Consider the following 20,209-nt stretch of genomic DNA (forward strand, 5'->3'; position numbering starts at 1 on the left):
TTCATGTTTGTCTATGGGAAGCAGGCAGTCTCAGATACAGCTGTCACTGCTGCAGATTTATCTTAGTGAAAATTCCTGCTTTGGTTTTGCAAGTGTTTTAATTAACGTAAATTATTTTACTACACTTTACTACTGATAGCATATAATTATCTCCCCACAGGTATATATTTAGAGAACCAGCAGGCTGATCAAGGACCTACCAAATAAAGTGGTTTTGCAACTGACACTATGTACAAGCAAAGGCCGGCAAGATGGGACCACAGGAGGTGGGCAGTCCTGAACACATGGCTTAAATTTCCCCATTTGGAGAAGGTAATCATAACATTCAATTACACATTTCATCGGAGAAGCGTGAAGATGCCTCAATACTTAAGTGCTGTGAAAGAGAAAAGAGCAATGTACGTGCTAAACTATTAATTATTGGTAAGCAGTCTCCTTTGTAAAGTGTTTTGAGGTTGACTATGGAAAATGGCTCTGCAATAACACACAGCAAGCAATCCTCTTACAACCCTATGTTCATTCTCTTAACTGCTTCTGCTGGGTCAGTCCTTAGGTATCATTGTCAGTGCAAGGGAATTCATTTTCCTGAGGAAGTGTGGCCATGGAAGAGTTCCCAAACCCATCTCTCACCCTATTCCCCCCAGCAGCCAGCTTTCACTGCAAGCACTTCTTGAGATGGACCAGGTTGAGACCTATGCAGTGCAGCAGCACTGCTCTCACTGCATCAAATTGCTCATACAGATTGAAGACAAGATTGCATCAAGCTACTTTTTCCACAAGTTGCCAATTGATAAAACATGCCGCTCTCCATTGAGCTGCCTGTATTCCGTGATTTCTTTTTCTCCTTGATGGCTGCAGCCACTCAGCCCGCGATAGTGGGAAGACATCGGCTCGAAATAACTGTTTGGGAGCCAAGAAGCATCCTATGCCAAACCGCGTGTGTCAGAACTTTATCTGTCCACTTGTGTAGGTTTGATCCTTTATTAAAAGCACGGGGCGCTTTGTCATCAGTTTGAGTGGGCGCAGGATCAGGGAGGTAAATCCTCATCTCTTGACCTTCCTGAAGGCCACTCTGTGCTACTCTGTATGGCTACAGACACTGCGTCTGTCGATTGCATCGCTGACCATCCCTACCTGGTGAGACCCTGCATTTCAAAGGGTGGCACCCAGGCTGAAAATACGACACAACGCCTGAGATCTTACAGTCTGAGGGAGGTCGTGTTCTGCTTTTTGCTTCGCCTTTTAATGAAGAGTGTTACTTAACTTTTCAATCCACAACTGCATCTTCGGAGTGAAAGCTGCAGTATTATGTGCTACGGTTGCTACAGGAGAAAGGAAACCTCTTTCGTATTTACTGACGTCCTTTGCAAAATACTCTGGGTTTTTTGAATGATGTACTATTATTTCCATGCCATTACTTATAAACTTCACAGCACTTTCTGGAGGGAACTTGAGCAAGATGAAAACCTCGGGGCAACAATCCATTAGGCTTTTATTTTTATAGGCTGGGTTAAATCTTCTTGAAACTGGTAGATTTAACTGCATTCCTTTATTTAGGGTCGCTGAAGGAGACATTAAATCTGTGTTTCTATCCACAGTGCAACATGGCTCGTGCACCTGAAAGCTCAGAGGGGACAGTCTTGGGCAGGACATTAAAAGGAAAGAGATTTTGTGTAGATGGACAATATGATTCAGGTGGAGAAGACAACAGAAAGAGAGCATGTTGAAACAGGCACGGAACGGAAGCTTGGAGCAGCCTGAACAATCACTGATAGAAAAACCTGGACTGAACACAAGAAACAGAGGGGTTTGGGGTCACAGTGCTGCCGGGAACAGGTGCGGAGCTGGAAGCAAGGAAGCTCTCAGCTGTGTGATTTCTTCTGTGTTCAGGAAAGGAGGGCTGAGAGCATTCTTGTAAGCACACAGAAACACAACAGAAATACCTTTCTTCATCACTCCTCCTCCAATCTGAATCAACCAGTGAGACCTTGAACGTTAGCCAGCAGCGCAGGTCAAAGGGAGGAAATGTGCTGCAAAGCCTCCCACACATCTGCACCATTTAACTCTTCCTGCTTGGTTTGGGATTAAGATGGCACAAAGACAGCAGCTCTTCTCCCTCCGTTCACCAGAGCAGTCAGTTCAGGCCGAGGTTTAGGACGCTGCTGTCCCTAATTGCTTTGCAGATGGATCATTTTATGGCCTTCCTTTGCTATTGTAACAAATCAAACTTTCCCAGGCTTTGCTGTAAGCGGTTTGAACAACGCTGTGTGCTCCGCAGGGAACACTTTAAAATGAGGCACCTGCCATTGGCTTTTCTCCTGTAGGTGAATTAATCTGCCTTGCGTGAGTAATCCTACTTAAAACTACAGGTTGCCTTGCAAGAATGAGGGAAGCAAGTCTAAAGCATGCTTTTATGCAAGTGCAGCAAAAAGGCCACCTAGCAGTTCATGAGGGGACACTTCTGCAATAAAACTGCAGTTGCCAGTAACTGCAATAATAGAATAAAGGATAATTTAATAAAGGGATTTTTAACTCATTTAACAGTGACTACATTCGGAACACTTTCTCCAAGTGATCAGGCACACTATGCTTTCCTAACTCTACTTTCTGTTAATAAGTCAGAGAAAAAAAAAGTAATCTCCTTCTTCTGCTTTTATTGTTATGTTACAGGAGAGCACTGTTCAACGTAAAGAAATTGATTTGGGTAAGATGAAGGACTGAGATACAAGCTGGACACCCAGGCCAGCCTAGGAGTAATGTGAATCACACAGTGCCATCTTCAAATGACAGCAGTCAGCTCCTTTAGCACCAGGTAAGCTTAAGACTAAATGCAAAGACCCTGCAGTGACTACAGGAAATCCTATGGAATGGGACTCTGCAACCTAAGCAAAGTAAAAGGTGCAGAAATGGGTCGCATGGTGTTCAGATAGGAGCTGTGCATCCTGAATTTAGTCTCCACCGTCTCTGCTCTGTTGAAGCAGTCCCTTTGCGGTGCAGGTTTAACACCTGGGAGATCTCGCGTACTGCCTGGCTCGCTGCTCCCTGCTGCATCAGTTCGCTTGTCAGTTCGGCACAGCGAAGAACCGAACCTGACGCTGCTCTGGAGCTGAACGATTCGATGGGAAACCTCTAGAGGTCGGGCGAGCTCCGAGCCTCGCTGCACAGCTCGCTGCCTGCCAGTGACACCTGCCGGGCTGCTGCGCGTCCCGGAGCCCTCAAAGAGCCGCGGTGGCACGGGGCGAGCTGGGTGCTTCCAGATACGGGCACAGCTGGGAGAGGAGCTCGGAGAGCTGCCGTGAGGGATGTCCCCCCTGCTCTGCCCTCGTGAGGTGCCACCCGGAGCACTGCATCCAGCACAGGGATATGGAGCTGCTGGAGGGTATGGGGATGTCAGAGCGGAGCACATCTGCAGTGGACACAGGCTGAGAGCTGCGGGTGTGCAGCCTGGGGAAGAGAACCTCCAGAGAGACCTCACTGCAGTCTTCTGCTACCTAAAGGGAGCCGATAAACAGCAGGAGGGTGACTTTTTACACGGTCTGATAGTGATAGGACAATGGGGGTGGTTTGAACTAAAAGAGCGGAGATTTAGGTCAGATGCAATAGGGAAATGATTCACTTGGAGGGCGGTGAGGCGCTAGCACTGCTTCCAGAGAGGTGGGTGCCCCATCCCTGGCGCTGCCCGAGGCCATGACTCCGTGATAAGCAGCATTGATCTACACCCTTCAGCCCCGCCCCGCCCCACCCAACATGGCGGCGCCCCGTGCCCACCCGCCGATCCTCCTCCCGTCAGCCCCTGCGCCGCGCTCCCTTCCCGTCTCGCCCCGCGGCGGCGCACAGCACGACGACAAGATGGCGCAGCCGCCGGGTGAGTGCTGCGGGCCGCCAAGGTGACCGCGGCTGCTCGGCGCTCACTGAGCGCGCTCTGTCTCTTTGTCCCGCAGTTCCCCTGAAGGACATGAAGCTGCTGGACGTCAAGCTGGGCCAGCTGTCCACCTGGCTGGCTATGAGGGACTTCACCCCCAGCGGCATCGTGGGCGCCTTCCGCAGAGGTGAGCGAGGCGGGGCGGTGACATCGGCCGGCACGGCTTGGAGCGGCGCCTGTGCTGTTCGTGCGGGCCGCTACATCGGCTTAAAAGCGACAGATGCAAGCGTCTCTGTACTGCATGTGTTAGTATCGAGGAGTCAGGTAATCCCGAAGTACCACGAGCTTGTTAGAGCCGTGGTAACATTTAGGGAAAAAGATCGTTTTTAGCTTTTTTTTTTAGGCTTGGCACTGACACTGTGCTTCACTGACACACACGTTGCTGTCTCTCAGGCTTGATTCTGAGACCCTTGGGTGTTTCATCAGAAACACTTTCCCGAAGCCTTGTGCAACCAGCATGTTTCTTTCTGACACAGAAAATTGTGCATCTGGCTGCTACAAAAACCTCCTTTCTTCTCTGCAGGTTATGAGAGGTATTACAATAAATACATCAATGTGAAGAAAGGGGGCCTTGGGGGTATCAGTATGGTGCTTGCAGGATATGTTGTCATGAGCTACATCTGGAGCTACAGTCACTTGAGTAAGTAGAAACTATGGCTGAAGGGGGGTAGTGCAGCTTGGGGATTGCCTGGGGCAGTGAAAGCACTAAACTTTGTAACTGCTCTTAGAAATTAAGTCGAAGAGCATGTTAAGTGTTGCCACTTCAATCTGATGCTGTCCGGACAAGCAAACTGAATACTTCTAATTGGCAGATAACCCATACTTCCTTGGCGTTGAAAGAAGTGTAGCTCTTACTGCCTCTTTAACCTGACGGTGCTTAGAAACTACAGGCTTAGATTTCCCCTGGAGTGTTTTCTTGGTGTGTGTGAAATCCTTGGTGGATTTTTTCTTGCAACTTCTTGTTGTTTTACTTTGATACAGAGCATGACCGTCGCAGGAAGTATCACTGAAACATGGAATTCAGAAAGTGAAGGTGCAGCTTGTGGCCACTGGGACATTCATTCATCCTGACAGAAGGCAACTGAACTGTCATTCATTTAAAAAAAAAAAAAAAAAATCTCTACTGTTGTGACCAATAATAAAGTGCATACACTTTACACTTACTGAACTGAGCCTGTCATGAATGGCTTGTTAATTTTACTATGTGGGTGAGTTTGTCTTCTCAAGTTTGCACCTCACAAGGATAAATTTGGGAAAAGTTTCTGCTAGCTAGGCTGCATTATGAATTGGGGAAATCATTACAGCTGGTTGTATTTAACTCTTTGATAAGAAGCAAACAAATGCTTTTTACTTCTGCTGGTCTAGTTGTTAAAGGTTGGACAACAAGATGAAAGGATATAATATTTTAAAGAAGAATATCTGAGCTTTTAGAGGCTTGGTGTGGCTGTGTAATTCTCCATCTGTCTGTCACCTGGGGCCCAGAGGCATTTGGACAATTTTCCACCATCTGAGACAGATTCAGATTTGTTACCCCTTAACCCATTTCTGTCAAAACTATAGCTATGTTAATTACTTACAGCAGCTGGAAGGGTATTCTGAATGGGTATAAGCCTAAAGGAACTGTAATGTAATGAAAGTCCATTAAAAATGGAAAACTGCTTATTGACTTAAATGCACAATTGCAATTTAAAGAACAGCTGTGGATTTGGCCCCACCTAATTAGCTTCCTCATGCTTTCCACTAAGCAAGTGCATCTTATGAAGCCTGTCGTTGTACCTGGGTGCTGCACGTACAGTCTGCAGTATATTTCTCATAATAGGAGCAAGAATGAAAACCACTGGATAAGGAATACAAACAATTTCTTGAGCTTTATCAGTAAGAGAAAGGCTTTTCAGTTTCAGAAAACATCTTTACAGGGAGTGAAGACTAAGTCTCCCTGAACTAGATCAGAATAGTAACTAGACACAAGGATTTGTTTCCTTTCCATGCACCTAGTTACATGCAGGTATCATCTTAGTTTGGCTGCTATTCAGCATGAAGGGACACAACATAGTAAGAAAATTCTTGACAGTTTGCTGTAATACAGTCACTTAGTCTTGAAATTTCTATTTTGACCGACTCTGAATACACAAAATGAAACAATGGCTGCCATTCAAACCAACACAGGCTCTGGTCACTTTTCCTAATATAACAATGTTACCCTACTTAAAAAAAATAATCAGACAGCTTTTTCCATTCGTACATTTCAATAAAAACAATGTATAAAGGCAGTCAGCAAATGAGAGGGGTTATAATCAATAAGGCTCACATAGGTGCAAGTTGTTGGTTTTTTTTTTTAATTCACATTTTATCATTGGCCCTTTTGAAATAGTTGTCTCACAAAACAAATGGGTTTTGGCTTGCAGAGGTACAATCTCAGAAGAATGTTCTACCACGCAGTGTTCCATAAAAATTTACAGCTCCACTTCTTGGTCTTCTCTAGGCTACAGAAATACCTGTTTGGTGTGAGCTGAATGACAGGGGATGCTGAGAAAAGGTTCTTTTGTTCCTATACTTTAAGCTGTGTTCACTTCCCTGTGCTTTTTGCAAATGGAAAATGAACACAGATGTGAATTTCCTAAAATCATCTCTCCTCATTATTTGGCCAACTACAGAGATGCCAATTTATTCTTCACAAATCAGTTCTCACCCAGAAGATTATTTTCTAACCTTCAGTATAGCAAGAAACTCAGAAACAAAGCAAGTGGACAAGAGTTTTATAGCCTGGTGCGTGTGAGGCATTAAGTCAATCACCAGGACAAGCTTACCAACTACAAGACTGGATCTAGGAACACAACTTCACTTTATAAGAGCAGGACAGCAGAATTCCTCACTGAAGGGAAGGCATTTCAAGGACTAATTTTCCCAGTCAGTCTTTCTGCTTCCACAGGGAGTGCTGAAACGCTGCAGGTTCTCCAAAGAGAAGTGGCAGGAGGAAAACACTTTAAAAAAGCACCGGGGTAAGATGCATTTACATAGAATGCTGCACCGGTGAGGGGTTTGCATGTCTGTTTGCTTTTAGATCTACCTTTCAGCAGGGCTCAATGAAAGTAGACGGAGGCCAAAATCTATTTTAAAAAGGTTAAAACATAAAAAAAGTTGTGGACAATTACAAAAATGTTGCTTAGCAGCAGCCAGCCTCTGACCAGTTCTTTCAGTAATGGCATTAAAAAACCAACCTGATTAATAGTTCAAGAAATAGTGCAAGGCAGAAACCTTTTCTCAGTGTTAATAGCTCCCTTGCACTCTTCTTTCTGCTCTTTCACTGTCCACTGAGAAAGGCCAGATGTCCTTTGGTGCATCTGTTGGCATAATGACCTTTTTCACCACACTAAAAAAAAAGGAGAGAGAGAGAGGAGTCTTTAGGGTTACAGACTTTTTCTCTAGTTGCCTTTGACAATGCATGCAGTAACTGTTCAATTCCAAAGCTTTTCCATGTATGGAAGATGCAGCATTCAGTCAGTGAAGTAGGTGAGTCAGTGAACTGGTGTCAAAAGAGCCACAATTTATGCACTATTTCCACTCCCTGGAGCAAAAGCTCTTCTGTGCTGGGATCAACCAGTCCCAGTTATTGTATGACAAAAGGGACAGATCCCAGTGTACTACTGCAAATAGCTGTAACACACAAAGTGAATTTTACTATTTGAGGCTTCCAAGACTACTCCACTTAATATGTACTGCAATGGAGATTTATACTGGGGGCTCAGCTGATCCTGGATTACACATTTAAAAGTGCATCTAACCAAGAAATTTGTGATGTTGCTCCTGAGGGCTATTTAAAGCCAGAGAGAAACATCAGCCTCTGATATTACAGCATTCTCCACTGTAGTGGAAATTTAAGTCACTGGCCTGACACAGTGATTGAGCACCTGGTGGGAAGGCAGGGCCAATCCAGAGGAGCTCAGGTGTATGCAATGCATTTGAGTGGCTGGAAGGGGTGGAACCAGGATCCACCCCTTCCCAGACCTCATTTAAGGGCTGGCAGTGAAAGCAAGAGGATCTCACTGGAGATCCCTACCTACTGGAGGCCTTCTAAAGGTAAGCAGTTTTTCCTCCTTTGTTTCTGTGTCTATGGCTTCTGCATTTGAATTTGTTCTTATTTGCTACAGCTTAGGATTGTGCCTCTTTGTTATTACTGCTGTCCTTTCCTTCACATTATAGCACTACATCCACATATGTAGTTTACTTACTTCCTTAAATCCTTGCTGTGTAGTGCTTATTTACTGGAGAGGAAGTAGCCTTAAGCAGAGATATGGCTTCTGAAAGCTGTATTTGCAGAAGACTGAATTTGATTCAGCTTCTTAATATCCTTGTCCAGTCGTACTAACTGTTGCTTAAGCAACCAGCAGCAAAGCAGCATGAGACAGTCCAGGTGATATGTGCTCTTACCACTTAAATGTGGTACCCCTGCTCTCCCTCCCTTCTGAATTACCTTGTAACAGGTGACCTGCTCCAATGGCCGGGGTCCTCTGTTCCCAGTGTTGTTATTTTGAGATTGCATAACTCCAATAACTTGGGGCGTCCTCTGTTAGTTAAGAGAAGGGTTCTGATTCATTAAGTGCATCAAGGATAATGATCTTTATAGTTTTTTTTTTTTTTAACAAGAGAAAAGAACACCCCACATATTTAGAATGATCTGTTTTCCTCCCAGTCTGTGTGGGTGATCTGCCAGCTGGAGCACCAGAGAGAAGAAACCAGAAACTAAGGATTACAAAACCCAGCAATCCTGCTTTTCTCTGAAGAGCAGCTTCAGCAAATTGGTTTGGGCTGCTAAAATATTGCCATGATTGAGATGTCATGCAGATTACAAAAACTGGCAAATTGTTGCATAACCACACATGACATGCTCCTATTACACAGGTGTATTCTGTAACTAGATCTTCATGTTATACTAGAGCACCTGTAAGACTTCCATTACTATAATGCCCTCTTCTAAAGCATTGTGGAAAATCTTTGAGAGTAGGTGTGTGTAGGAAGCAGGGGAGTTGGTACCTTTTGCTGTGTTTGTGCTGGCTGAGGCAGTGGTGGTTGCTCTGTGGTTCCCATAGGTAGTTCAAATCGAGGGCTGTTTTAGGCAGAAACAAAGAGAAATAAAGATTCACAAGTTATACACCAACACTTTTGCATCAGCTCAGTTTAAAAAAAAAAAAAAAAAAAAAAACAAACAACTCCAAACAACAAAACGTTCAGCTAATTAAATTAGATTCATGGAAAACAGACCTCCTTTCTCCAGTTCTTATCCTGATGCTCAGTATTTATGCTTACTAAAACAATATGCCAGTAACCAAAAGTCTTCTGTAATATAAGCTCATGCAATCCCACCATAGCATCTTAGCACCACTTCAGTGTTTTACTGGTAACTGGGGAGGACATGCACCACATCCTCCAAGCAAAAACAGATTGTTATACTAAGTGTTGGCTATCTTTTACAGAAGCACTGGAGCACCCCCCATATGACACACATCAGGTTTCAGTGGAAACATCATTAAAGAGCAAGCCTGGAAACATACTCACTGCATGAATTTACAGGTAGGCCCTTCTGGACAGAATCCTACTAGGTAATTCACACAAATGACTCTTCGAGTGTGTCGGTGTCTGCAGAGTGGACCTGCAACACAAAGCTCAATGGTTCATGTACCATATATGTGCACTCCAGTGTTAAATAGCAGCAGGTACACAAAGCAGATCATGCAAAGAAATAATAGCAACACCCTACTTTTCATTTATAGCCACAGAAGCAGCAACTATACAACATACATACCATGTTTACAGAAGCCTCTGTCATACCAGGGACAGTCTTTGATCTTAGATTCCGGGTCAATGTGCAAGAATGGACATTCTTTGTTACTGCATTCCCCTGTACCAAAGGCAAATGCACCTCTTAGTTAATGATGCAGGCTCAAGATCAAATAACTCCTAAAATGTTACCTGGATCACGTAGCTCCCACAAAGCTGTTACCAGCATTCATAAATTCAGACACAACAGCCTTATTGCCTGACTTAACCTAGAGGATGAACACCAAGCACTCACCCCTAGTGAGTGAAGTTCTACGAGACTGGATTATTTATGTGTGCTTTTAAAAACAATGCTGAAACTGATCTTGAGAGAGAGTCATGATAACAAAAACCAACATTTAGTGCACCAAAAGCGTGGAGAAACTACAAATTGCACACTAACCTCAATCCAAGGAAACCTACAAGACTGTAGGTTTCTGACAGCAAGTTGCCTCATTATGTCCAGATCTCCAGAGCTGGAAAGCAAGTGCATAAAAGTTTTGCACCCCCATGCCCTCTGCTGCTCATCAACTCCCCACAACAAGATTCATGCAAAGACCACCTGCTCATCCTACTCAACTCATGCTAAAAAGAGAATATAAAGTATAAAACCCAGTAATGAATGTGAACTTCCTCCCTCTTCCCCAAAGTGACAAGCTCTTGAGAGAGAAGACGTCTACAACACATGGTGGATATAGGGGAATAAAAAGATAAGAGCTAAGCAGACCTGAAAAACTACAACCAAACAGTGTCAGCAGACACGGAAGAACTGAAATATTCTGAAGATGGAATGAGAGGGATGTACCAGGATCATCTTCACCAGACTCCCACGCTTGCGAGGAACATTAAGTAGGAGCTACAATGCTTCTTACCAAATTTGGAGTAGAAGTAACACTCAGGCATCTTGGTCATGTCATACTCGTGCAGAAACTCGCACTGGTCTCCCTTTTTGCATAGTCCTCGTAGCCAGTGTTTGCAAACAACAGTCTTTTCCCCACTGATGTGTCTGAACGGGCACATACCTCCTACACGAGGATGGGATAAGGAAAATGAAAAAGAAGAATAATTAAAATCTGCAGCACAAGCAGGAACACAACAACAGTAGTGCTTGACTTGCCTCTACAAGAAGGGTTTCAGAAGAATTCAGTTTTTCTTATAACTTGCTCTTAATGGTCATGACAAACAAGGACATCCAGACGAGTCCTGTTTTACCCTCTAACGAGCTGAGCACTGTAGTCTCCAGCTCTTAATCCCAGCAACCACAACCCATATATACTATAGCAGTTACATCCACAGCAAACCCCACGCAATTTGTGGAATTAGCTCAATATCCTTCATTTTTATCCTCTCTCTCAGCCCTCAGCTTAATAAAACCCATAATTATCATAGACAACACTAGCAAATCTGATTCTCCTCCCTGCTATATGAGTGTAAGTGTACTGGAAATACAACTTGCCTTTCCCACATGCTGCTTTTAAAAAAAATTCACAGACAGCTGCACCTGATTCTGTGGAGAGAAGAAACATAATAAACATTAACAAACTTTTGTAGGAGCTTTCAAAGTATCTTCCTGAAGAAATTATCAAGTCCTCAAATTCAAAAGAGAAATAGCATTTTGGTTTGAGAAATTTACATTCCTGCATGGATTCTTTGTTCAGGTCTGGCCTTCACAAATACCTGCGTTCTCCTCAGTGAATACACAGCAGGGAAATTTGCAAAGTTCAGAAGTTCTTTTTATAGACTTTCTGACTTAGGTTCTGCTGGCTGGGCAATTACAATTGCTGTAGTGAAATGTGTTTAGAGCTCTGGCAACTCCAGTCTTGTATTTTCTCAGAACAGCCTGGTCAGCTGCGTTATCCCTCGCTGACCAACAGGAATGGCAGCATTCAAGGTAGCAACAGAGGTCAGTAGCATTGACACAGAACATCAGCAAACTGTTGAGTCTCCCAGGACTATTTGTATCAGTTGACAGGTTGGAGAAGACCTCTATGATGACTAAGTCCAACCAACCCATCCTCACCATGCCCACCAACCATGTCCTTCAGTGCCACATCCCCACAGTTCTCTGCACCTCCAGGGATGGTAACCCCACCATCTCCCTGGGCAGCCTGCTCTAATGCATTACCACTCTTTTGGAGACAAAATGTTTTCTAAATATCCAACCCGAACCTCCCCTGGCACAACTTTAAGCCATCACCTCTCATCCTATCACTGTTACCTGGGATCAGAGGCTGACCCTCACCTCACCATAACCTCCTTTAGGAGCTGTAGGGGTGATGTGGTCTCCCCTGAGCCCCCCCATCTCCAGACTAACCAGGAAAGCGCTCTGACACCGGACCACGAACCCACCTACAGCTTCCCTGCCGCCAAAACACCTCATCTACCAAAAGGGAAATAAAACAACAGCATGGGAGAGCAGTGTTTATTCACACGAACGCCTCAACTTCGCTTCCATCCCAGCCTGGCACAAACTACAGACTACAGACACACGGCACCCGGCAGAACCTCGTGGGGCAGCAGGAGCTGAGCGGACACGAGGACCCGGGACACACAGGGCCCGGGAACCCCCCCACCACCCCGGGACAGGGACAGAGGCACCCCGGGGAGGAAAGGCCGCGCCCGGCGCCCACACGCACTGTCCATGCCGGGAAAGGGCAGCGGCTGCGCCCCCAGCTGCTGCTCCACCGCCAGCTCCAGGTCGAACTTGATGTGGTCCACGCTGGCGATGAGCTCCTGCATGGTGGCAGCCGGGGGGCGACGGCACCGGGAGGGAAGGGGGGGAATGGTGGGGGCCGGCTGTGGCCAGGCCCGGCCCGGCCTGGCCCGGCCCAGCCTGCTTCGTTTCGGCAGTGCCTCAAAGAGTAAAGGCGGCCGCGCGCGCCCCGCGCCGCGCCGCCCGCCTGTCCCGGAGGATGCCGGGAAACCACCTCCGGCTCCGGCCGCCCGGCAGGCAGCGCGCCCGCGCGGCTCTCCGCCAATCAGATGGCGGTGTGGAGCTCTGGGCACGCCTCTTCCGGTCGCGCAGGCGCCTTGGCGCTACGGTGGCCGCGAGGGGGGCGGTGCCACGTGACCGGCGGGTTGCGCCGCGCTCCCGTTATGAGGCCTGCGCGGCTCCTCCTGTTCCCGCCCCTCGCCTGGCGGTGCTGCCGGGCTGCTCGTCCGCCTCTCGGCCCGCTCCGCTCCCCTAGGCCGAGCCTCCCGCCGCTGCGTGGCCTGAGGGCGCTGAGCTCGTCGCAGTTGCCCCCTGAGGTGTGCGGTGCGGGTGGGAAGGAAGGCGAAGCGGGAGGCCCCGCCAGAGCTGCGGGCGGTGAGGAGGCGGATGATGAGGGCGTGGAGTTCGGGAAGTTGTCTACAAAGTTCTCTTCTAGAAAATATTACCACAAAGCCACATCAGTGTTTCGGAACTTAAAGTTTGAAGAGGATGGGGAGGAAGAAGAGGAAAGGAGGCTGTGGCGCGGCCGCAGGAACACCCCGTACTGGTACTTCTTGAGGTGCAAGGCCCTCATCAAGGAGGACAAGGTTTGCTCTTTGCTTATTTGGGATTTACTGACGTTTGATCCACGTGAATGAATGCTTTTGTGTTAGGATTAGAACGGTTCACTTGGGAGGGGCTTGCAGAGATCATTGAGTCCCTCTGCCTGACCATCTCAGGGCTGGACTGAGGTTTAAGTTGTAATTGGAAGATGTGCTCTGATGCTGTGTGTAACAGCTGGGTTCTGGTGCTGGGCAGATCCTCCCCCCTTCCTACTCCTGCCTTTGTTTTATGGTTGACCCTCTGCTCAACACTGTTGAGGTCACACCTTAAGGACTGTGTTCGTTTTTGGACCAATCACTCACAAAAAAAGATATGAAGGCCCTGGAGTGTGTCCAGAGAAGGGCAATGAAGCTGTGAGGGGTTTTGAGCATGAGTCTTATGGGGAGCAGTTCAGGGAACTACTTAAAACCAACTGGAATTGTTCAGCCTGGAGAAAAAGGGACTCTGAGGAAACCTCATTGCTTTCTGCTACCTGAAGGGAGGTTGTAGCGAGATGGGGGTTGGTCTCTGATCCCAGGTAACAGTGATAGGATGAGAGCTGATGGCCTCAAGTTGTGCCAGGGGGGGATCAGGTTGGATATTAGAAAACATATCTTCTTGGAAAGGGTGGTAATGCATTGGAGCAGACTGCCCAAGGAGGTGGTGGAGTCACCATCCCTGGAAGTGTTTGAGAGCTGTGGGAATGTGGCACTGAGGGACTGACAGATAAGACTTGATCTTAGAGTCCTTTTCCAACTTCAATGATTCTGTTGTCCTATATGCTTTGTTATCATCTTTACAACAAGAAGCAAAACAAGAATTTATGAGGAATTCTGTGCTCAGTAGGTTTTCTGATTACAGCTGAGACTATTCATATCCATTGTAACTGATTCTCTTATTGCCTCATAATGGATTTTCCTTTTCTCTGTAGCTGGCAGAGGCCCTGGAGCTGTTTGAGGTGCAGATGCTGAAGGAGGAGCGAGTAAAGCCAGAAGAAAGCAATTACACTGTTCTAATTGGTGGCTGTGGCAGGGTTGGCTACGTGAAAAAGGCATTCAGACTCTACAATGATGTAGGTTTATGTTCTCTCTTCTCTCAAGCCTTCATTAGGTTCTCTCAGCTACTAAATCTTTTTCTAGCATTTGGTCTTGTTATTTTCTCTCCAAAATGCCTTTGAGCTAACGTTCACCTTTTCTTAGCCCGAAGCTCTTAAAACCAAATGTTGAAATAACTCTCTTCCTAGAAGCTAGTTCCATGTCTTCTCTTTTCTCAGATGAAAAAGCGAGGCTTAACTCCTACTGAGCCCACATACACAGCACTGTTCAATGCCTGTGCTGAATCACCATGGAAAGACTCAGGCCTGCAGAGTGCACTCAAACTACGGCAGCAGCTGAAGGACAAAAACCAGGAGTTGAACCTGGTCACTTACCATGCGTTGCTGAAAGTCTGTGCACTGTGCTCGGATCTCAGGATGTGTTTTGATGTACTGAAGGTAAATATATGATTTTTCTTGTATTGAGTGTGTTCTGCTCTAATTAAAGCTCTTGGAAGTTGCAATATTGCATTATCACATTGGAGTCATTTTTGCAGTGATAATTACTGACCAGGCATTTGTATTTCAGTGACCTCTAGTCTCATTCAATTAAATTATCTCAATACTTACCAAGTTCAAGTACAAAAATGATGCTACAGGCATCAGCAGCTGCGACAGACTGTTTGAGTACCTGGGAAGTCTAATGTTCTCTCTCCTGTTTTTTAGGAAATGGTGCACAAGGGCCATGTTCCCACAGCTGAGACCTTCAGCTTCCTTCTAATGAGCTGCATAAAGGACAGTGAAAGTGGCTTCCGATATGCCTTACAGGTTTGTCTTTATGTGCTAAATGGCAAGGAAAAAGCACTTCTGTACTATCACTTGTCACCAAAATGTACAGAGGGCAGCACTTTCACAGAGCTGATGAAATGAGGTACTCAGCTCCTCCTGGGGCAAGTTCTACAAATCAGACATCCTTCAGGACATTGTGTAAGATGTTGGATAACCCTCGAGGACATCACAGGGCTGTACTAGCTTGAGGTGGCTGTTCACTGCCCACTGGCATCTCACCTCATCATGCTATAAACTTCTTTTTCTGCAGGTAGATAATGTAAGATCATGCACTGTAAGTATGCTTACAGTCTGCTAGAAATGCTCCTGTTATTTGCTGTTATGTATTTTTGATGTTCCTTTTTCCTCTTCAGGTTTGGAAACAAATGACTAAGTTGGGAATAAAGGCTGATATCTACAGTTACAATTTGATGCTGCGTGCTGCAAGAGACTGTGGAATAGGTGATCCAGCTGTGGCTTCTAAAGTATTGCTGAGACCCACTGATGAGAACCCACCTCAACTAAGGCTTGCACCTGGCAGGCAGAAGGTGAAAAATCAGAGAAAGAAGGGAGAAGAGGCTGCACCAGTTGTCCAGCTGGATGTGGAAGCCATGGAAAAGCAGTTATTTCAGGAAAGTCCAGTGCAGCCTGAAGAACTGATTATGCAACAAAACAAAGATGTGAATCAGGCTGAAAATAGACCAGTACCAACTGGTCTTGACAGCCCTAATGCAAGTCACAGCAGGACTGGAGCACTGATGAGGAGAGGCCAAGATGAGATGCAGCAGGAACAAGCATATCTAAGCCAGAAGCTGCATTTCTGCAACCTGCCCAACCTGCTGGATTCACAGATAGCTGATGCAGATGTGGTTTCCTTGGGGACAGTATCCACACCATCTGATAGACTGTCTTTGATGGGAGATGTGGAGGGTTTCTTGAATAAAATGAAAAAGGACAATGCAGAACCTGACATAAAAACATTTACTTTACTGGCGGAGCTGGTGGAACCCCAGAGCCCATCAGAATCCTCTTTGCTGGCACTCCTTGATGAACATAAAGTGAAAGTAGATGTGACGTTCTTTAACACTTTAATAAGGAAGAAAAGTAAACGTGGAGACCTAGAAGGAGCAAAGGTGAGGAACTCGGAACCAGCCATGTTGCTGTTTTCTTGTCCTAGGCCTCCAGTGCTGCCTGTGTTTCACTGAGACCTGTTTCTCTGTCCACAAGATAAACTGTGAGAATCTTGCACTGTTTTTCACTAACTAGCACTATGGTGGAACTTCTTGGAAATTGATGCCAACATTTGTATCTTACAGAGCCTTCTGCCAGCTCTTGCAAAGAGGAGAATATCACCTAACCTCCAGACGTTTTGCAACTTAGCAATTGCTTGCCACCAAAAGAAAGATGGACTGCAGTTACTCTCAGATTTGAAGGTAATATAAATAATTAATAAATCCCCTGCTTAGGGTTCAAACTGCAGGAAGGGGCAAGGACAGTGAAGCATTAATGCTTCCAAAAAGACCTGCTGAGGTTTCTGTGGCAAGTTCTCATTCCCTAAAAATGCAGCTGTAGAGCAACTGCTGGCAGTTTGGGTCCTCTGTCCTGTAGCTATGCTGGGATAGGAAGAAGCTCATGGGAAGAGTTGGCTGGCACTGTAGGAAGCTGCTGTGCAGGTCATTCTTGAAGTCCTGTGCTAATTGGCAGCTTAACCACCCTTGTTGTTTCAGAGGTCTGGAGTAACTCCCAACAAGTTCATCTACAGTGCCCTTATTTCTGCTGCTGTGAGGCAGCTGGATTACAGCTACCTCACTGAGATCCTGCGAGACATGAGGAATAGTGAAGTACCCCCCAATGAAGTTATCATACGCCAGCTGGAATTTGCAGCTCAGTACCCTCCAAAGTTTGACCGGGTGAGTAGCCATGATTGGATGCAGGGTGAAGAATGCCAGCATGGGAGGGGAAGTGTAAATGGCTGCCCTAATCTTTTTCCTGTGGTGTTGTCTGATTTCTCAATAGCTATTTATTAAGTAGCAGCTTGTAGCTACTGCATGCTGTGGTATTACATGAACTCTGTTCTAATAGAAGCTTGTTTTGTTGGATTTTTATTTGCAGTATAAGTCAAAGAACCCATACTTGGAGAAAATTGATGGTTTCCGTGGCTACTACTACCGGTGGTTAAAAGTAATGGCAGGAGAGGAGACCCCCCACCCCTGGGAAAAATACAGAACAGGTAAACGTTCTACAGATGAAAGTAAAGAAGAGGCTGTGCAGGGGCAGGTAGGGCACAATGCTCCAACTGATGGCTGAGTCCAGCATACTGCATGTGCTGGAAGAACTTGGACTTTGCACCCTAAAACTGCTCCTTGTAGTAAAGCTGTGTTGTAGTTCCAGGAACTCAAGTTCTTGTGAGATCTACTAAATAAAATATTTGTCCTGTTTTAAGGAGAAGCAAATATACTGTCAGTGAATTTGCTTAAATGCAGAGAACTACATAGGCTGTAGTTTAGCAAACTCTATGCTAAACAAGTCTTGTGACAAAGGAGAAAGAAATTAAAATTTAACGCTGGTTTAGTTCAGTGCTAGTTTTGTCTTTCCTGCATTCTTATGTGTATTTGAACATCTAAATGTGTCCTGCAAGTCCCTAGACTGCTGGTGTTCCTAACTAGATTGCTGCACTAATTCAAGATTAAAAACCTTAGTAGAGAACTCCAGTGAAGTTTACTGCTAATAAAAGAGATCTTGCTGCAGAACTGTACTGTTTCCTTTCCCCGTAAACTTTTAAATTCCCTTATTTGAGGAAAAAAAATGATAGGATTTTGTTAAATATAAAATGTCTCATGGGAGATAGAGTTGTCTTAAAAACTGAACACTTTCACAACAGGGGTACAGTTTTGCTAAAAGATTGGCCCACTCTCTCAGGAAGGCAGTCTTTATTTTAAAATAAGCGGCTACACAAAAAGCTACTCCAAAACTACATCCTTTGTATGTATGATCCAGGTGAATTTGCCATTTTAATTGCAATACAGAAATATCCAATCACACAGAAGGTAGCTGTAATTGCACTCTTAGTCCATCATGCTGGGTGATATCGCTCAGAGTTCAAAAGGTAATCTGTCTCTTTCACCCAGAACAGCCTCTGCATCCACAGTGAGTGCATTCAATGATTCTCCCCTGGAAAAGAAACATGACAGGGATATTTCAGGCCAACTATTGGGAGCAGGCAGGCCAGCAGGCATAAACCTCAAAGCAGAGGCTGCCCTTTGGAAGAAGCACTTTCATGCAGGATCTACAGTCTAGTTTTTTGTTGTTTCTAGTACATTAACAACTGTAAACAACTGCATGCCAAAGCTGACAGTTACTTGAAAAGCAACTAGCTGTTAACTACTAGCAAAAGGCAGAAAGTGTTAGAACTGAAGATGCTTCCAGAAAGAAAAAACACCGCCTCCTTTGCTGTCCCTGATCTGTGTGAGGGTAGAGCAGCTACTGCAAAGGTCCAGACAGAAGGGCAGGAACAAGGTGAAACTTCTTACCACTTCCAGCTTGCTTTTGGGCACTCTGCAGATGCAGTTGGTTCCAAAGTTGGTGTCCCGTGTCTGGATGCACCGCAGGCAGCAAAGGTTCTCATAACCCTGTTTCTTCCACTTTGCAATCAGGTTCTTATCAGCATACCCTTCCTTGATGCAGTATTCATAAAGCTCTGTAGAAAGCAGACACCACAAGTAGCTCTCATTAGATGTTAAGATGACTCAGTATAAGGAATTTCTAGCTGTTAGAGCTGCACAGATGTCAGCCTTCCCTCCACCCTTCCTACCCAGAATGCTAATCCTTCTCTTCAGCATGCCAGCCTCTGCAGGCAGACATCTGTGTCCTGTTTTCCCTTATTCAGTGCCAACCAACTTGTGTTTCTCACCTCTGCTGATAGCTTTTCTTTTATAGAAGAGATCGAAGATGTAACGTGTTTTCTGATGGTGAATTCTGAAGATAGGCCAAAGGGATTCTACTTTCCTCTTCCCTTCGTGAGGCTCAGTCTCCGCTGGAAGGGAATACAAACATGACATTCCAGCTAATTCTCCTAGGCTACCAATTTACTCCCTCAGTCACTTCAGAATAAACTGTTCTAAGAACATTCCTAACTTTAATAGATTATAGAGTTAAGAGCAAGGTGTCAGAAGAATGTGATGTGGCTCCTTGAGGAAATGAAAACAGAAAGATGCCAAGGATGGAAGGCGATTCTGTGTATGCCCTGGCTTGTCAGACCAGTGTGGACAGGAACTACCAGCCCATCCACACATGCCAATGAGCTTCAGTCAGCTTGGCCACAGAGTGCCCCAGAACACCTCTACCCCATTGCTGCAGGCACAGATACAATAAATGCCACTTTATATTCATGGAGGTCCCAAAGCTCGTTTGAGGTGCCCTCACAGCACCCAGCTCTGCTGTGTACCTTCTCTCATCTTCTGATCCAGCTCATCCAGCGTGGGCTCGATCAGCTCCCAGCCATCTGGAGGCGGCTTCCTGCTGCGCTTCACTTTGGGCATTGCCTTGGAAACGAAGGAGCTTTACAAGGAGGTACCTGGAAGCCTTAAAGTCCTGGAAAACACCAGGAAAAAGGAAATGAAAAGAGCTGTCAGGGCCATCTCTCCCAAGATTCCCGTGCCCCTTCACCATTCTCTTCTCAGACGTAAAAAGGAGCTTTATCGATGCCCACCGTCACCCAACGCAACCCTCAGGACGCGGGGAGCCCCGCAGCGAGCGCAGAACCACCGCGCCCCACCGCAGATCCTCCCCCCCACCTTCCGCCAGCCCCAACCACGCCTAGCAGGCGGCCGCCAGGATTCGCAGAGCCCTCCCGAAAGGCCCGGAGCGGCTCAGGCCGTGCCGGCAGCAGCACAACAGCACGCAGAGCTCGGAACGCGCCGGTCCCGCTCACCCACCGAGCGTCGCCGCTCTCCGTCGCGCCGCCTCTGACGTCACGCGGGGCCTCACGGCAGCGCGCCCCGCCCGCCCCGCTGAGGTGTCTGCGGCGCTGCCTGAGAAAAAAAAATCCCGCCCTGCGACCCTCAGCTCCTGCTCCTCTGCGGTCAGAGCAGGGAACGCG

General features: G+C 46.2%; 4 protein-coding genes and 1 long non-coding RNA gene across 7 annotated transcripts; 3 read left to right on the plus strand and 2 right to left on the minus strand.

The window, feature by feature from the left end:
* The first annotated feature begins 3,747 nt into the window (after window positions 1-3,747).
* On the plus strand, window positions 3,748-5,091 carry ATP5MF (ATP synthase membrane subunit f). The gene is made up of 4 exons (XM_090151686.1): window positions 3,748-3,865; window positions 3,942-4,049; window positions 4,446-4,562; window positions 4,904-5,091. The coding sequence occupies exons 1-4, from the start codon at window positions 3,748-3,750 to the stop codon at window positions 4,930-4,932; spliced, it is 372 nt and encodes a 123-aa protein (XP_090007812.1). The 3' UTR covers window positions 4,933-5,091.
* Window positions 5,092-5,108: 17 nt separating this feature from the next.
* CPSF4 (cleavage and polyadenylation specific factor 4) lies at window positions 5,109-12,639 on the minus strand. The gene is made up of 8 exons (XM_031606645.2): window positions 12,373-12,639; window positions 11,193-11,243; window positions 10,609-10,761; window positions 9,723-9,818; window positions 9,476-9,569; window positions 8,954-9,026; window positions 8,394-8,486; window positions 5,109-7,292 (listed from the first exon to the last, which is right to left on the minus strand). Exons 1-8 carry the CDS (start codon window positions 12,473-12,475, stop codon window positions 7,224-7,226), a joined length of 732 nt encoding a protein of 243 aa, XP_031462505.1. The 5' UTR covers window positions 12,476-12,639; the 3' UTR covers window positions 5,109-7,223.
* On the plus strand, window positions 7,945-10,601 carry LOC149915772 (uncharacterized). 2 transcript variants are annotated; one of them, XR_016471748.1, is made up of 4 exons: window positions 7,972-7,999; window positions 8,613-8,721; window positions 9,394-9,490; window positions 10,387-10,601. It is a non-coding gene; the product is annotated as an uncharacterized LOC149915772 (long non-coding RNA). The 2 variants fall into 2 exon arrangements; XR_016471747.1 differs by lacking the exon at window positions 8,613-8,721 and having other exon boundaries at window positions 7,945-7,999.
* Window positions 12,640-12,778: 139 nt separating the features above from the next.
* PTCD1 (pentatricopeptide repeat domain 1) lies at window positions 12,779-17,874 on the plus strand. Its single transcript, XM_031606893.2, has 8 exons — window positions 12,779-13,255; window positions 14,182-14,322; window positions 14,524-14,742; window positions 15,010-15,111; window positions 15,486-16,244; window positions 16,428-16,544; window positions 16,839-17,021; window positions 17,224-17,874. The coding sequence occupies exons 1-8, from the start codon at window positions 12,833-12,835 to the stop codon at window positions 17,416-17,418; spliced, it is 2,139 nt and encodes a 712-aa protein (XP_031462753.2). The 5' UTR covers window positions 12,779-12,832; the 3' UTR covers window positions 17,419-17,874.
* A 121-nt stretch (window positions 17,875-17,995) lies between these two features.
* On the minus strand, window positions 17,996-20,155 carry BUD31 (BUD31 spliceosome associated protein). 2 transcript variants are annotated; one of them, XM_031606647.2, is made up of 5 exons: window positions 20,046-20,155; window positions 19,556-19,701; window positions 19,022-19,144; window positions 18,642-18,808; window positions 17,996-18,282 (listed from the first exon to the last, which is right to left on the minus strand). In XM_031606647.2, the coding sequence occupies exons 2-5, from the start codon at window positions 19,647-19,649 to the stop codon at window positions 18,232-18,234; spliced, it is 435 nt and encodes a 144-aa protein (XP_031462507.1). In that variant the 5' UTR covers window positions 19,650-19,701; window positions 20,046-20,155; the 3' UTR covers window positions 17,996-18,231. The 2 variants fall into 2 exon arrangements, with proteins under 2 accessions (XP_031462507.1, XP_031462508.1); XM_031606648.2 differs by lacking the exon at window positions 20,046-20,155 and adding an exon at window positions 19,905-20,036.
* Window positions 20,156-20,209: the final 54 nt, after the last annotated feature.

Source organism: Phasianus colchicus, chromosome 16 (genome assembly GCF_987193195.1).
Source record: "Phasianus colchicus chromosome 16, bPhaCol1.hap1.1, whole genome shotgun sequence".
In the NCBI taxonomy this organism is placed as follows: domain Eukaryota; kingdom Metazoa; phylum Chordata; class Aves; order Galliformes; family Phasianidae; genus Phasianus; species Phasianus colchicus.

Coding starts and splice junctions, on each gene's coding strand:
- ATP5MF (XM_090151686.1), top strand. CDS start 3,748: ATGGCGGCGCCCCGTGCCCACCCGCCGATCCTCCTCCCGTCAGCCCCT. Junction 3,866..3,941: donor CAAGATGGCGCAGCCGCCGG/GTGAGTGCTGCG, acceptor TTTGTCCCGCAG/TTCCCCTGAAGGACATGAAG. Junction 4,563..4,903: donor CTGGAGCTACAGTCACTTGA/GTAAGTAGAAAC, acceptor ACTTTGATACAG/AGCATGACCGTCGCAGGAAG.
- CPSF4 (XM_031606645.2), bottom strand. CDS start 12,475: ATGCAGGAGCTCATCGCCAGCGTGGACCACATCAAGTTCGACCTGGAG. Junction 11,244..12,372: donor GCCCTTTCCCGGCATGGACA/GTGCGTGTGGGC, acceptor TTCTCTCCACAG/AATCAGGTGCAGCTGTCTGT. Junction 9,570..9,722: donor CAGAGGCTTCTGTAAACATG/GTATGTATGTTG, acceptor TTTGTGTTGCAG/GTCCACTCTGCAGACACCGA.
- PTCD1 (XM_031606893.2), top strand. CDS start 12,833: ATGAGGCCTGCGCGGCTCCTCCTGTTCCCGCCCCTCGCCTGGCGGTGC. Junction 16,245..16,427: donor GAGACCTAGAAGGAGCAAAG/GTGAGGAACTCG, acceptor TGTATCTTACAG/AGCCTTCTGCCAGCTCTTGC. Junction 17,022..17,223: donor ACCCTCCAAAGTTTGACCGG/GTGAGTAGCCAT, acceptor TTTTATTTGCAG/TATAAGTCAAAGAACCCATA.
- BUD31 (XM_031606647.2), bottom strand. CDS start 19,649: ATGCCCAAAGTGAAGCGCAGCAGGAAGCCGCCTCCAGATGGCTGGGAG. Junction 19,145..19,555: donor GGATCAGAAGATGAGAGAAG/GTACACAGCAGA, acceptor ATTCCCTTCCAG/CGGAGACTGAGCCTCACGAA. Junction 18,809..19,021: donor AAGAAAAGCTATCAGCAGAG/GTGAGAAACACA, acceptor TGCTTTCTACAG/AGCTTTATGAATACTGCATC.